This window comes from Salvelinus alpinus, chromosome 21 (genome assembly GCF_045679555.1).
Source record: "Salvelinus alpinus chromosome 21, SLU_Salpinus.1, whole genome shotgun sequence".
Classification (NCBI taxonomy): Eukaryota; Metazoa; Chordata; class Actinopteri; order Salmoniformes; family Salmonidae; genus Salvelinus; species Salvelinus alpinus.
Genome location: NC_092106.1, coordinates 4,505,519 through 4,519,375, shown reverse-complemented (window position 1 = coordinate 4,519,375; position 13,857 = coordinate 4,505,519). Strand labels below are relative to the sequence as shown.

At 39.6% G+C, this 13,857-nt stretch overlaps 1 protein-coding gene and 1 long non-coding RNA gene across 2 annotated transcripts; both read right to left on the bottom strand.

The window, feature by feature from the left end:
• Positions 1–1,181: 1,181 nt before the first annotated feature.
• Positions 1,182–4,627, bottom strand: LOC139547619 (uncharacterized). Its single transcript, XR_011669565.1, has 3 exons — positions 4,525–4,627; positions 4,131–4,317; positions 1,182–4,027 (listed from the first exon to the last, which is right to left on the bottom strand). It is a non-coding gene; the product is annotated as an uncharacterized lncRNA (long non-coding RNA).
• Positions 4,628–4,690: 63 nt separating this feature from the next.
• Positions 4,691–7,339, bottom strand: LOC139547618 (uncharacterized). Its single transcript, XM_071356566.1, has 10 exons — positions 7,184–7,339; positions 6,717–7,040; positions 6,497–6,532; positions 6,226–6,276; positions 5,958–6,065; positions 5,790–5,814; positions 5,633–5,676; positions 5,478–5,528; positions 5,267–5,379; positions 4,691–4,983 (listed from the first exon to the last, which is right to left on the bottom strand). The coding sequence occupies exons 1-10, from the start codon at positions 7,230–7,232 to the stop codon at positions 4,843–4,845; spliced, it is 942 nt and encodes a 313-aa protein (XP_071212667.1). The 5' UTR covers positions 7,233–7,339; the 3' UTR covers positions 4,691–4,842.
• Between the last annotated feature and the right edge of the window lie 6,518 nt (positions 7,340–13,857).

Sequence of the window (13,857 nt, the reverse complement as noted above, 5' to 3'; positions counted from 1 at the left end):
ACTCCAATCTCCACTGTGGAGCTTTGCAGCTCCTTCAGGATTATCTTTGGTCTCTTTGTTGCCTCTGATTAATGCCCTCCTTGCCTGGTCCGTGAGTTTTGGTGTCCGGCCCTCTCTTGGCAGGTTAGGGGTGTTGCAGACTCTGGGGTCTTTCAGAACAGGTGTATATATACTGAGATCATATGACAGATCATGTGACACTTAGATTGCACACTCCACATTTGAAAGTTCACCGAGTGAAACCTCCTCACTGGGCTCAAATGTGTCAATTTACAGATAAAATCAGATTTGCATACCACTTTGTCAGCTCTTTTGTCTCTTCCTTTACTTACTCTGTTCTTCAGCGTCCTCATCCATATCTGTGAGTTTATTGTCTGACACCTCTGAGGGATCTATTTGCATCGAAATATCATCTTTATCTGTGACATTGTCCATGTAATCTTTTCCTTGACTTTCAGTTCCCTGCACATCTTCAGAGACATCAAGGTTTGAGTTTGTGGGAGATGGAATCCCAACTGGCTCAATATTACCAGTTTCATGTTTTGTTTGAGATTCAGTCAGCTCACCCTTTTTTTCAGAGAATTCATAAATAATGATACAAATTATGGGTATAATAAAATAAGTATTCAAATGTACTGAATGTCAATGTTCTCTCTAGTAATCTACATCTCGGTCCTTATACATCCTGACTCCTTTGACAATGGTCTCTTCATCATCTTCTGACTCAGACTGGTCTCTTACTGCGGTTGTGCACATTGTGGCTCCCGTAATCATTTAGTAGAATATCAGGGTGCTTGCCTATTTCATAAAAACCCAGACCGTTTCCAGACTTTTCCCAAAGCTAATGAATGTACCTCAACCTTTCTCATTTGCAGCAAATACTGTGGGGAGGTGACTGATGTAGTTCTTGGGAGTGATGATTTCATGTCAGTCTTTTCCTTTCAGGAATTGAGAGGATTATTTTAGGCCTATAATATTTGTGTCGTTCCACCAATTTGGTGTCTTTTGGAGATGTGTAATTTGGCCTGTGTGCAACAGGGAGTAGCAATTGAATGCAAGCTTTACAAAAACATTTTAAATTTCAAAACATTTCTTGCCTGTCAATCTGTGTGTAACGGCTGTCGTCTTCCTCCTCGACCGAGGAGGATCATTTAGAAGGATCAGAGGACCAATGCGCAGCGTGGTAATTGTTCATCTTATTTTAATAAAGGTGAATACTCAAAATACAAAACAACAAAAGTGACAACCGAAACAGTTCTATCTGGTGCAGACACACAAAGACTGAAAACAACCACCCACAAAACAGGCTACCTAAATATGGTTCCCAATCAGAGACAACACAAAACACCTGCCTCTGATTGAGAACCATATCATGCCAAACACAGAAATAGGAAAACATAGAAATACAAACATAGACTGACCAACTCACGCCCTGACCATACTAAATAAAGACAAAACAAAGGAAATAAAGGTCAGAACGTGACACTGTGGGTAACAGGGTTGACGTGTTATGCTCGACCCGCTCAGTTTTCAACCACAAAACACCACAAAATGCCCCAAAACAGTAGAACCAGTGCACCTGCTTTTACACTATGATTACACTCATGTTTAATGTTTCTTTAAAAATATATATTTTAAAAGGAATGGTTTCACCATATTAAAACAAGAGTTCAGTTCACATAACATGGTTGACCTTAAAAGTAGGGACAGGTGTAAATGAATCATTAACCACATGAAATAAATAATCATCTTCAGAAATGACTGTCAAAGAAACACAATAACAATACCTAACTATTTACAATGATGGCGAAAAAGGAAACATTTTGGGATTAAGTGGGTTAAAACTTCCTAGAAGTGACACAGGGTTGACAGAGTTTTCAAAATGCTGAATTTTGCATCTTTAGCAAGGATTTACTCATATAAAAAAACAGATTTATTGAATTCTCCACGTGTTCTATATTAAAGGGAACTTAATTTAATACTGTATAACAGGCTTTTAAAATGTAATATTGGTGCACAATTTCTATTTCTACTTAAAATAGGGAAGCAAAAAGCACTATTTTCGTGGAACAACACATTGGTGTCCTGTCAGGACACCATGATGAACATATTGCCTTTCCTTATCTATATTTTCCACAAGGTTTTTGTGTGCCTTTGCTAACCAAAAGCAACGTATGAACCTGTTCATTCATCATGAATTGTTTTTCTCACTATGGCAAAAACCCTTATGGTAACTGGAATAATCATTCATAATGAGCAATAAAACAACACGGCAATTGAGCCTAATTTATTTTCTCCATAAGACTTTTCTTGGTCTCTCTTGTCCTCTTCTTTCAATTAAATATGTGAAAAAAAAGCAGTCTGATGCTGTCCCTCTCCTTGGGTGTAGATAATGTACTGAGATGAGACTCACTCAGATATCTTCAGAGATGCATCGGCTGGATTGGTGTTGACTTGATTCAGTGAGTTCCCGTTTTAAGCAGAATATAGACAATTTAGCATGATATATTGATATTGCAAGAAAATATTTAACATTCAAGGCCCGGCAGTATCATATTTAGGTATACTTGCAACGCAAAGAACAACTCTAGATATCTTACATACTCATACTATTATATGATTGATTTAGCCTGCTCAAGAGCTTAAACGATTTAAGCTATCAACACAAAACCAACTTCCAAATGTCCAGACTGCCCCAAGTTGGATTGCTTGAGATAATATTTTTGATAGCATTTATACTTTTTGAACTACAACAATAATTCAATGAGCACCCAATGCATTTTAATGGCAAAAAAGGCCCATAGACTTGAATGGTAAAATAATTATACAAATCTAGACCTATCTCCTACACTGTTTAAGCTATCAACACCAAACCAATGTTGAGATGTTCAGACTGGCCCAATTTAGAGTGCTTGCCAAAGATATTCGATACTATGTAACTTTTGGAACTACTGTATAACCTTTAAACGTTGCATAAATTTGAATGAGAACCATAGGAATAGTGGTTGATATTCACAATGGTCCAGCTCCTATGTTAATTAAGTTACAAAACCAACTTTAAAACGTTCAGGCTATCCTAACTTCAAATTATCTAAAATCTTTATTAACTATAAGCACATAAATTGGCATACATTAGCATAAAATAACTCACCAACATAAACTCTTGAACCGTTCAAGCTAGACATCAAACCAACTATCACATGTTCAGGCTATCCTAACTTTCAATTCTTAAAAACTTGTATCAACTATAACTATATACATTTCTATAATTAGCATAAAATAACTCACCAACAGTAACTCTGGAACCGTTCAAGCTAGAGAAACTAAACCAACTATCACATGTTTGGGCTATCCTAACTTCCAATTCTTAAAAACGTAAAATCATATAAATGTGCAAACATTAGCATAAATGAACGTACCAATTGTAACTCTGGAACTGTTCAAGCTAGAGACACCAATCCAACTTTTACATCTTCAGGCTATTCTAACTTAAAATGATTTTAAATCATTGTCAACTATTTCTATAAACATTTTCATTATTATTATGAAATAACTCAGAAACAGTAACTGTTGAACCGTTCAAGCTAAAGGCACCAAAACCAACGTTCTCATGTGCAGGCTATCCTAACTTCAAATTCTTAAAAACGTTGATCAACTACGACTATACAAATTAGCATAAGAACACACCAACAGTGACTCTTGAACCATTCAAGCTAGAGGTACCAATCCAACTTTTAAATGTTCAAGCTATCCTATCCAATACATTTATCAATCAGCCAAATAATCAATCTTTTTTATTTTTATTTTTTTACATCTACCTACTTTTCCCCCCTTCAACTATAATCTGTCACTGCCACTACTAGTACTTATTTCAAAACCACAAATTAAAACAAGCACAACCACATTTTCTTCAGGAAATGTACTTTTCTCGTTTAATACAGAATGACTATTTAGAAAGAAAGAAAGTTGACATCGTAGAATCTGTCCTCAAGCCTGGCACACCACTCTGCACGGTCCAAGCCACTCTCTAAAGAGAACATGACATAGGGTCTAATAAGTTAACATCAAAGTACAGTTTGAGTCTGTCTGTCCATTCATTATTGGTATAATATGGCCAAAAATATAGCTACCTTCTCTTTCTTTGAGAAGAGCGGGGAAGTAAAATGCCGCAAATGTGGGGATGTTCTTGGGCTGGTCTCGCAGGACCTCTCGAGCCAACCCCTCCAAGATATTGCCAAACCCACGTGGAAGCCGAAGGTGAGTGTTTGAGAAAGGCAGACATCTTCCTTGGTCAAACACAGGTCTGCTAACGCGTCACTGGAATTTGGACAGATAAAGAATATCTGCGTTAGTTGCTTTGATATTACTTTTAAAATGTATTTATTTTGTCAACTTTATGCCGGTAAGAACTAACTAATGTTGTGAGATTAACGTTAGCTAACGTTCTGCAGTGTACGATTGGATGCAGTGCTAGCAGGAGGCTGCTGCATGGAGAAATACAGATATCATTGAACATGACATTACCTTTAGCTAATGTTTTTGGCCTCAAACAGTTTCGCAAAACGTTTGTTTTGCATTAGCAACAGTTGATGCCAGAGTGTTGATGCTTGTTGCTAGGAAACAAGGCTCTAACTACGGCAACCAAAGAGGTTCAAACTGAGTGAGATACCAAATGACACATGAAACCACACCACGACACAAAAGTTTGACTTTATTGGATGAAAGTTATAGAAACAACTTGCTACAGTTAAAAACATGCAAACTGAATAATATAAGTACAGTGACAGTCATTTCTCACTTGCTCTCTCTTATTCCCTCTTTTATCATCTCCAGCCGCAATGGTTAAGAGTAGGTGATGACAGCGTACTCAGAGTTTGTGCTCATCTTCCTGGAGACCTCTCGGGGCTGGACATGCAGTCTATCAGCTGAGCGGGAGGCCTGCAGGTGGGACCTAGCTTCAGGGCCTGCCTCTTCTCTCCACCTCTGCAGGGGGGACATGAAACACACAGGATTCCATTTCAGGTGAGATTCAAATAAAGTCTCAACCCGTGACTCCACCCGTGACTCCACTGACATATTACGTTGAATATGGTGAATGTCAGTAATATGGTCACATATGGTGACGTATGGTGGTGTTGATGTAAAATAATGCTGTGTGGTGTTGTAGAAGTTATAATAATAATAATAATAATAGATAATACATTTTATTTGTAGAGCGCTTTCCATTTCACACAGAACCCACAAAGCGATAGTTTCCAATCCTCACCTCTCTATGGTCCCCCGGTGCCAGGTAGGAGATCTGTGTGAGCTCAGGTGTGCTGGCCCCTCGCATAGTAATCATTATGTCAGCATAAGGAACCTCATGATCACTCTGGCAATCTGGGTCAAAACAGGAAATGCAATGTTTTGTACAGTAGATTTTCTTAGAATACACCCAGCTTAGCAACTGAAATGAATGGTACATTCCATTAGCTTACCAGCTGGAGTTATTCTCAGTGCCACTCTCTCACAATTAGTTAAGCATGCACCTATAAGATAAGTCATCTTATATTATATTAAGTAACCTATTAGAATTACAACATTGAGTGATCTGGTTGTTTCAGAAATGTCGTAATATTAAACAAATATTTACCTGTTGTCGGCCTTCCAACACTAGATCCTTCTCTTGATGTTGTGCTGATAAAAGACCAATGAACAAATTCCACATAGGAAGTCCACATAATAATTGCCAATGAAAAGTGTGTTAAAATGCCTTAGCAAACATGCCACATTGTATGAAAAAAACATACCCTGTACCGATAACAGCAGGTTTTCCTGAAATACACAAGAAATCGCATTAATTAAATATTACTGTAGTTATTAATTAATAACAACTTTGGAAAGTAGTGATCATATTTTACAACATTCAGATTCAGAAACTGGGCGTTCATAATTGAATTTACAACGCGTATACGCACCTTTGCAATATCGATTGCGGCTCATACATAAGTAGACAGCCACGGCTGCCAACACAGCAGCCACAATAACTGTCACTGTTGCCAACACTTTGACAACTGTGAATTCCTCTGTATTGAAGACAGCACAGAGACAATATTATTATTGAATCTCAGTTTGCAACTCATTCGTCATTGCCTCAAACGGGGGGTTACTTTTGTTGTTTGCAATACATTTAAACATGTTTCACAATTTATTTTTAAGGAGTGGATTAGCAGCATTTTGTCTCACCATGATCTATTATTGAGTCTTCGTGGTTACTCAACGCTGTCACCGATACATCTAAAACACAGAAAATGGTAGACATCAGGATCAATTAAGCTAGTGAAATTTGATGGTTTGAGATTATTTTGTGCCTATGTCATTCAACAGCCTCAGAGCAATTAAATTAGACTATTACAGAAAATGAGATTTAGGCTGCGTCTCAAATGGCACCCTATTCCCTATATAGTGAACTTCTTTTGACCAAAGTCTCAGTAACAGATTCTCCTTTGAGACTTACCAGTATTGACCGTTGTGGCCGGGGCACTACGTCGACCTGGCAAAAGAAAAGACAATATCATTTAAAACAATTATCCAGTAATTACTGATGTATAAATGTATTCACTTTTGAACAGAATTAAGGTAATTCATTTGAACACAATTTGTTTTTAGAGGTAGAATGCACATGCTGTAAGAACTACAGTGTACAGTAGGGGTCATTTCAACTAGTTTTTGTCTACCTTGTGCCTGCAGTGATACCAAAACCTCTATCTTGCGTGATAAATGTTTGCTTTCGTGATCTTCAGAAAAGCAGGTGTAGTTGTACTGAAAATCTTCCGTGGACAGATGTGGAAAATACAATGGTAGTGTGCAGAGGTCACCATTCGTTGTGCCATTTTTTGTTTCCCTTGGCCTAGGACAATGAGGACAGTCTGGGAGTTTGATCCAGTGGCCACGGACAAATCCAGATGAACAGTTGTAGATGCAGTTCAATACTAGAGGTTCTCCAACTGCTGCATAGATGACTTCATGCTGTTTCTCCAGGTCGATACAGGTTACTGAATCTGTAATGAAAAAGGCATAAATTGAGGCAACGATTCTTCAGTCAGTAGGCCTTGGATATAAATATATAGCTTGAGGACATTTGATCATCCTTGTGCCAGAAACCGAAAACACATCAAGTAAAACGTAGAGGGATTTATTTTACCTTGGTTTCCCAAAAGAAGCAGCAATGGCAAATGGGCTAAAATTAGCATCCTGTTCAAATTTGTCCAGATCCCCTATGTTTCAACTATATGAATAGGTTAGCTCTCGGAATTTGCTTGATTAAAAAGTACACTTGCACCATTGGTGTCACAGTTGGTTGTGCCATCATATTGCAGTATGCACCAGGTAGAAGGTACAGGAAGTGGTGTTCAACAGGATGCCTGATAAAAGTGTTCTTAACTTTCCATTCAAACATCTGCTTTTGTAGATTTGGGTAATGGAAAGATCCATAGGAAACATTTTAATACGCATACTGAAATGCAATTGCATTCGTGTGGTGTTTTCGAGTATACCCATGTTTTTTAAAATGTATTTTAATGGTAATTCGTTGCTAGAGATCTTTTACAACTTTTTCTTTGAGTAAAGTACTTATTGATGTAATGTTAATGTATACATTCCACATTATATCCAATTACAGTTTTGTTTGGATACTTTATGTACTGTATGTAGCTGTTAACACAGATATTTAAATGTAAAGTACATGTACTAAATGGTTAAATATCTAAAGTATTTTTGTGAGCTTTATTAATACCACCTAAAACATGACAAAACTAGACCATTTTTAAAAGTCATTCATGTAGCCTTGTAGTACTGTGACTTACAATGTCTACTTCTTGATACTCACAAACAATAGTAGGCTTTGTGTTAACGCCTGCGTTGCACGACTGCAACTATAGATTTGCACAGCAATTCACCCTCTGCTGGGGAGTGAGAGACAAACAGGAAACATCCTACATTCATTTACCACAAGAAAAAGAAGAATGCATCATGTAACAAAATGTTGAATAATTATATTTTGTCAGTCTAACGTTGTTGTCTTCTGACTTGATGTTTGGTACTTTGCACAGTTATACAGTATACTGTCAACCTATGAGTGGTATTTAGGGTTGTTCTGTTGTACACAACCTCAACTCAAATCACCTATCAACACCAGCATGATATCAAAAAGATCAAACCCATGCATACAGTATTTTAACAGTGTTTTATTGAGTGTGTCGGGGACAAAATACACAAACTCTAGACACACTACATTTGCTGCTGCATTAGGCTGATAGTAACACTCAAATGTCTATTTACATTTTCAGCCCACAACCAAATCGATCCTTTCATTTAAGTGTTGCTGTGTAGGTTGTATTTTGGCTGTCTGTTTGTTTGTGCTGTTGGAAAGTAGGGAGAGGGAAAACAAGGCTTTTTCGAAGCACCGAAACAAATGAAACATTGTGCCCAAGTCGCCCGACTTGGTGCATCAACTATTGATAAACCTATTGCAGTTTTTGTCACTGCGTTTGTTCCAAAGCCTGGTGAGGAAGAGGATGATTGCATGTCTGAGTCTGACCTGCATTAATAAACAGTCATTCATTACCCACTTTTTCACTTCGCCTTTACACTTAAGCTGTGGTTCATTTTAGGATCGTCCTGGGGGTGTAGGTTACCGGGGTTGTCACGGATGATATTCCACACTGTGACAGGCGTTGCATAATATCAGAAAGAAACCCGTGCACACAGAACTTAATTTGATTGATTATTGGCATCAACTTTCTTGAAATGGCTTTTTAGTTTTCATATACTGTCATCAGGAATCCTTGATTCCCTCCTCAAGAAGAATCAGTCCAGATCGAAAAAGAGGCCTTGACTGGCATAGCTTTCTAGACGCATTGCATTCACTTTGAAAGTGCAAGGTAACAGGAGAGCACGTTGAATACCATTATATGACTGACCAGGAGGCTTCTTGGAATCAGGTTGCATCATGGTTCACATTTCACTTTCAATGACTGAGGTCTCAGTTTCATCCTTTGGCTCAAATGGCCTCATATCCCTTTGAGTACACTGGGCGAACAGAGATACAGGTTAACGGGACAATGTGGAATTTATTTGACATTTTCTAAGAATGTATAAGTTGTATAGTGTTGGGTCTCTTCTGTTGGGTCTCTCAGCATTATGGATCAATCCTCTACTGAAACAACCTGCCCTTGCTTCAGGTATTTTCTCAAGTTGTTTTATATATTGTAGTACTTTACATGTAATACTTGTGTTCACTAAAAAGCTCCCTCACTTGATATACAGGGTACTGTGCAATACATTTATCACTTAAAAATAATAATTCAGTAACATGACTTTGTAACGAGACAAACTTATGAGTGAATTATGTTTTTTTTGTCTCTGACATTCATTCATGTAGGTCTCGTGGAAGTGAATCCTGATTTGGGCCTCAGTGTTGAGCAACAGCGTAGCCCATGTCCTGAGGGAACCTACTTTTCAGCAGAACTCTGTGTGGAGTGTCCCTCAGGATATTTGTGAGTACCGGACAACCTTTATTCTTTCAGTAACTCAATGTGTCAGCTTCCATTGTACTGTTCTGTTCATAAGACATAAGCAGATACTTATTATTTAAGTGTCAAAAAAGTCAATAAGTTAAGTAAAAGGTTAGAAAATGCTATATGATTTTCGTTATAGCTGTCTTGGAAATGTGTCTGCACCAAGGAGATGCCCGGCAGGACAGTACAACCACTACACAGGAAGAAGTAGCATTGAAGACTGCAAGGTATTATATGAATTTGTGCTATTCATCCATCATATGTGATATGCACTGTACATATACTCATACTATATCTATGATATTTGTAGCCCTGTTTGCATGGTTTAGTTAGCACAGAGGACAGAGTAGACTGCAGACTTTGTCCTGCCGGGTTCCGTTGTGATCCAGCCACTGGGACGCTAGAACCATGCCCACCAGGACAGCACTCTCCAGAGGGACTCCTTCAGTGCCCGCCCTGTCCCTTTGGGTCTGTCTGCCCCAATGGATACCCTCAAAAGGTATAGGTTGTGGTATTTTGTTTTTCACTGCAGTTGATAATCTAACCATCACTTACAGTATATATGTGTGTGTTTTCGAAATAGTTTATATATATTATAAATGAAGATATTCATAGTTTGATCAGTGTGATGCAATCTTTAATGCACAAGGATGAGTAGGGTAAAGAGAAATCTGTGATTCCACTTTCTTACCACTTTAGTGTGGACCTGGAGAGGAGCCCAACCCGAGCCAGACGGAATGCACATACTGCCCAGCAGGATTCTTCTCCACTCTGTGCAGTGCCCAGTGTCATCCGTGTCCAGCAGGCAAGTCACCAAGACTGTCGGTTATGGAAAAATAATTAAGTTATAAGTAGAAGCACAGAGTTTTCCCTGGTCAGGTCAGGAAAATCTCCTGGCCCTATTCAAAAGTGTATACTGGTGCAATCCTCTGCCTTTCCCTCAATGAAACGGTTTTGTCACGACTTCCGCCGAAGTCGGCTCCTCTCCTTGTTCGGCGGTCGACGTCACCGGCTTTCTAGCCATCGCCGCTCCATTTTTCATTTATCCATTTGTTTTGTCTTGTTCCCTGCACACCTGGTTTACATTCCCCAATCACACTACATGTATTTATTCCTCTGTTTCCCCTCATGTCTTTGTGTGTGATTGTTTCGTGTTACGTGTCATTTTTGACCGCTATTTCTGGTGTGCATTTATTCCGTGTTTTATATCACGAGGTATGTTTATTTGTTTGTACTTTATTATTGTGACTGTTTGTGCGTTTTTGCACTTTGGCATATTGGATGTAGGTTTCGACACAGTGGCGTCCGTCTGTTGGTTTCTCCTGCCTAAATAAAGTGTGCGCCTGTTCACAACTCTCTGCTCTCCTGCACCTGACTCCGCACGCCATTGACAGGTTTCAATACAGACACCAGATTAGAGATACAGTTATTACCTTCTGGGCTAAGTTTTTCAAAAGATTTTATCCAGATGTGGTCCCTCCTTTCTAAATGAAGGGGGGACAAATTCAGATGGGGTGGAACAGGATTCAGACAACACAGGATCACGTTGATCTGGATAAAAAAGAAAAGAAAAACGGCCACATATATTTTAGTGGAAGGATTGTACAATGCCGGATGGAACATTTTATATGAGATCAACTGAAAGTCATTTCTCACCACTCCAGGGAGCTACTGCCCACAGAAAAGGACCTCCCAACCTTTGGCCTGTCTCCTTGGACAGTACTCCATGCCTGGCCAAACACAGTGCAGGAGCTGCAATGGGACCTCTCTATGTGGAGGCACTATGGTACCTCGCTGGAGTAGGACAGGGGCACAGCTAGCTCAGCGGTCTGTACAGCCTGCGCCCCACTGCCCTCCTGGGACACACATAAACAGTGAGGAGGGAGCAGCCTGCATCGTTTGTCCTTTAGGTGACGCTCATTAGATTTCCGTAAAATTCTGTCATAAAATACATTACAGTTAGACTCCACTAATACTCTTTGATTTTAATATTTTGATTGACAGTGAACGGTATAAATGTAAATCTATAAATTGTATTCTCACAGGTCATTACTGTGTTGGAGGTGTTGCTTTGCCATGCCCAGCAGGAACCTATGGACCCAAAGAGGGCCTACAGAGGGTGAGGGACTGCCCCCCTTGTCCAGCAGGTAATCAGACCATTCTCAGGTCATTTCCACAGTGGGGATTCACAAGTTACGATACCAACATAAGTGTATAGTCGATGAATATAAAAGTTGTACCAAAGGCTGACAAATTGAAGTTGAAAAATGTATGTTTCCTGCTTCTTGTTTGATCTGCAGATATCTGCAGCGTTTGTGGTTTATGTTATCTTATTTGATGTTATGCCAATGGTATGGTATGTTTTGTGATGTTATGTGTGCTGCGCTCTGCTCTGCTTTGTTATGTCATGTCGTCTTATGTTGTTTCTATCGGCTGGAATGGATGAGTAATTGTAACACTGATAATAATACTCTTTATCAGGGTTTTACTGCCTGGAAGGCAGCTCACGGAGACCGGGCTCCCTATTCATGTGTCCACAAGGGTATTACTGTGAGGAGGGCACAGAGACACCCCACGGGTCACCTTGCCCTGCTGGCACTGCCGGAGAACAACTGGGCCAGACAAGTAGGACAGCCTGCCGGAGATGTTCAGAGGGACGATTCTGTCCTGCAGGTAAGGCACAGTACAAACACACTGCACTTAGCTACTGGAATGGAACATTATATACAGCACCAGTCAAAGGTTTGGACACACCTAATCATTCAAGGGAATTTCGTTATTTTGACTATTTTATACATTGTAGAATAACCCTGGTTTGAATCCAGGCTGGATCTCAACCGGCCGTGATTGGGTGTCCCATAGGGCACCGCACAATTGGCCCAGCGTCGTCCAGGTTTGGTCGGTGTAGGCCGTCATTGTAAATAAGATTTTGTTCTTAACTGACTTGCCTAGTTAAATGAATTAATAAAAGTAAAAAACAGTGAAATAACACATATGGAATCATGTAGTAACAAAAAAAGTGTTAAACAAATCAAATATATTTTATATTTTTCAAAGTAGCCACCCTTTTCCTTGATGACAGCTTTGCACACTCTTGGCATTCTCTCAACCAGCTTCACGAGGAATGCTTTTCCAGCAGTCTTGAAGGAGTTCCCACATATGCTGAGCACTTGTTGGCTGCTTTTCCCTCACTCTGCGGTCCAACTCATCCCAAACCATCTCAATTTGGTTGAGGTCAGGCGATTGTGGAGGCCATTTCATCTGATGCAGCACTCCATCACTCTCCTTGGTCAAATAGCCTTTACAGGGAAAGGGGGATAACTAGTCAGTTGTACAACTGAATGCCTTCAACTGAAATGTGTCTTCTGCATTTATCCCAACCCCTCTGAAACAGAGAGGTGCAGGGGGCTGCCATAATCAACATCCACGTCTTCGGCACCCGGGGAACAGTGGATTAACTGCCTTGCTGATGGGCAGAATGACAGATTTTTACCTTGTCAGCTCGGGGATTCGATCCAGCAAACTTTCAGTTACTGGCACAATGCTCTAACCACTAGGCTACAGCCTGGAGGTGTGTTTTGGGCCATTGTCTTGTTGAAAAACAAATGATAGTCCCACTAAGTGCAACCCAGATGGGATGACGTATCGCTGAAAAAGGCTGTGGTAGCCAATCAAAACAAACCCACACTATCACACCTCTTCCTCCACACATGCAGAGATCATCCGTTCACCTACTCTGCGTCTTACAAAGACACGGCGGTTAGAACCAAAAATCTCAAATTTGGGCTCATCAGACCGAAGGACAGATTTCCACCAGTCTAATTAACTTTTAACAAGGCACACCTGTTAATTGAATAGTAAAGAATAGTAAAGCCCCCTTTACTGACTCAAATAACCGACCAATCAGCCTGTTACCAACCCTTAGTAAACTTCTGGAAAAAATTGTGTTTGACCAGATACAATGCTATTTTACAGTAAGAAATGAACAACAGATTTTCAGCATGCTTATAGGGAAGGACACTCTACAAGCACAGCGCTTACACAAATGACTGATGATTGTCTGAGAGAAATTGATGATAAAATGATTGTGGGGGCTGTCTTGTTAGACTTCAGTGCAGCTTTTGACATAATTGATCGTAGTCTGCTGCTGGAAAAACGAATGTGTTATGGCTTTACACCCCGTGCTATAATGTGGATAAATAGTTACTTGTCTAACAGAACAAAGAGGGTGTGCTTTAATGGAAGCCTATCAAATATAATCCAGTAAGAATCAGGAATTCCCCAGGGTAGCTGTTTAGGC

Bases quoted from the DNA above. Each gene is read 5' to 3' on its own strand.
- LOC139547618 (XM_071356566.1), bottom strand. From the start codon at position 7,232: ATGCTAATTTTAGCCCATTTGCCATTGCTGCTTCTTTTGGGAAACCAA. The intron at 6,066-6,225 runs GTGAGACAAAAT...TCTTCAATACAG, and splicing joins AGACTCAATAATAGATCATG to AGGAATTCACAGTTGTCAAA. The intron at 5,815-5,957 runs GTGCGTATACGC...TGTGTATTTCAG, and splicing joins CCGCAATCGATATTGCAAAG to GAAAACCTGCTGTTATCGGT.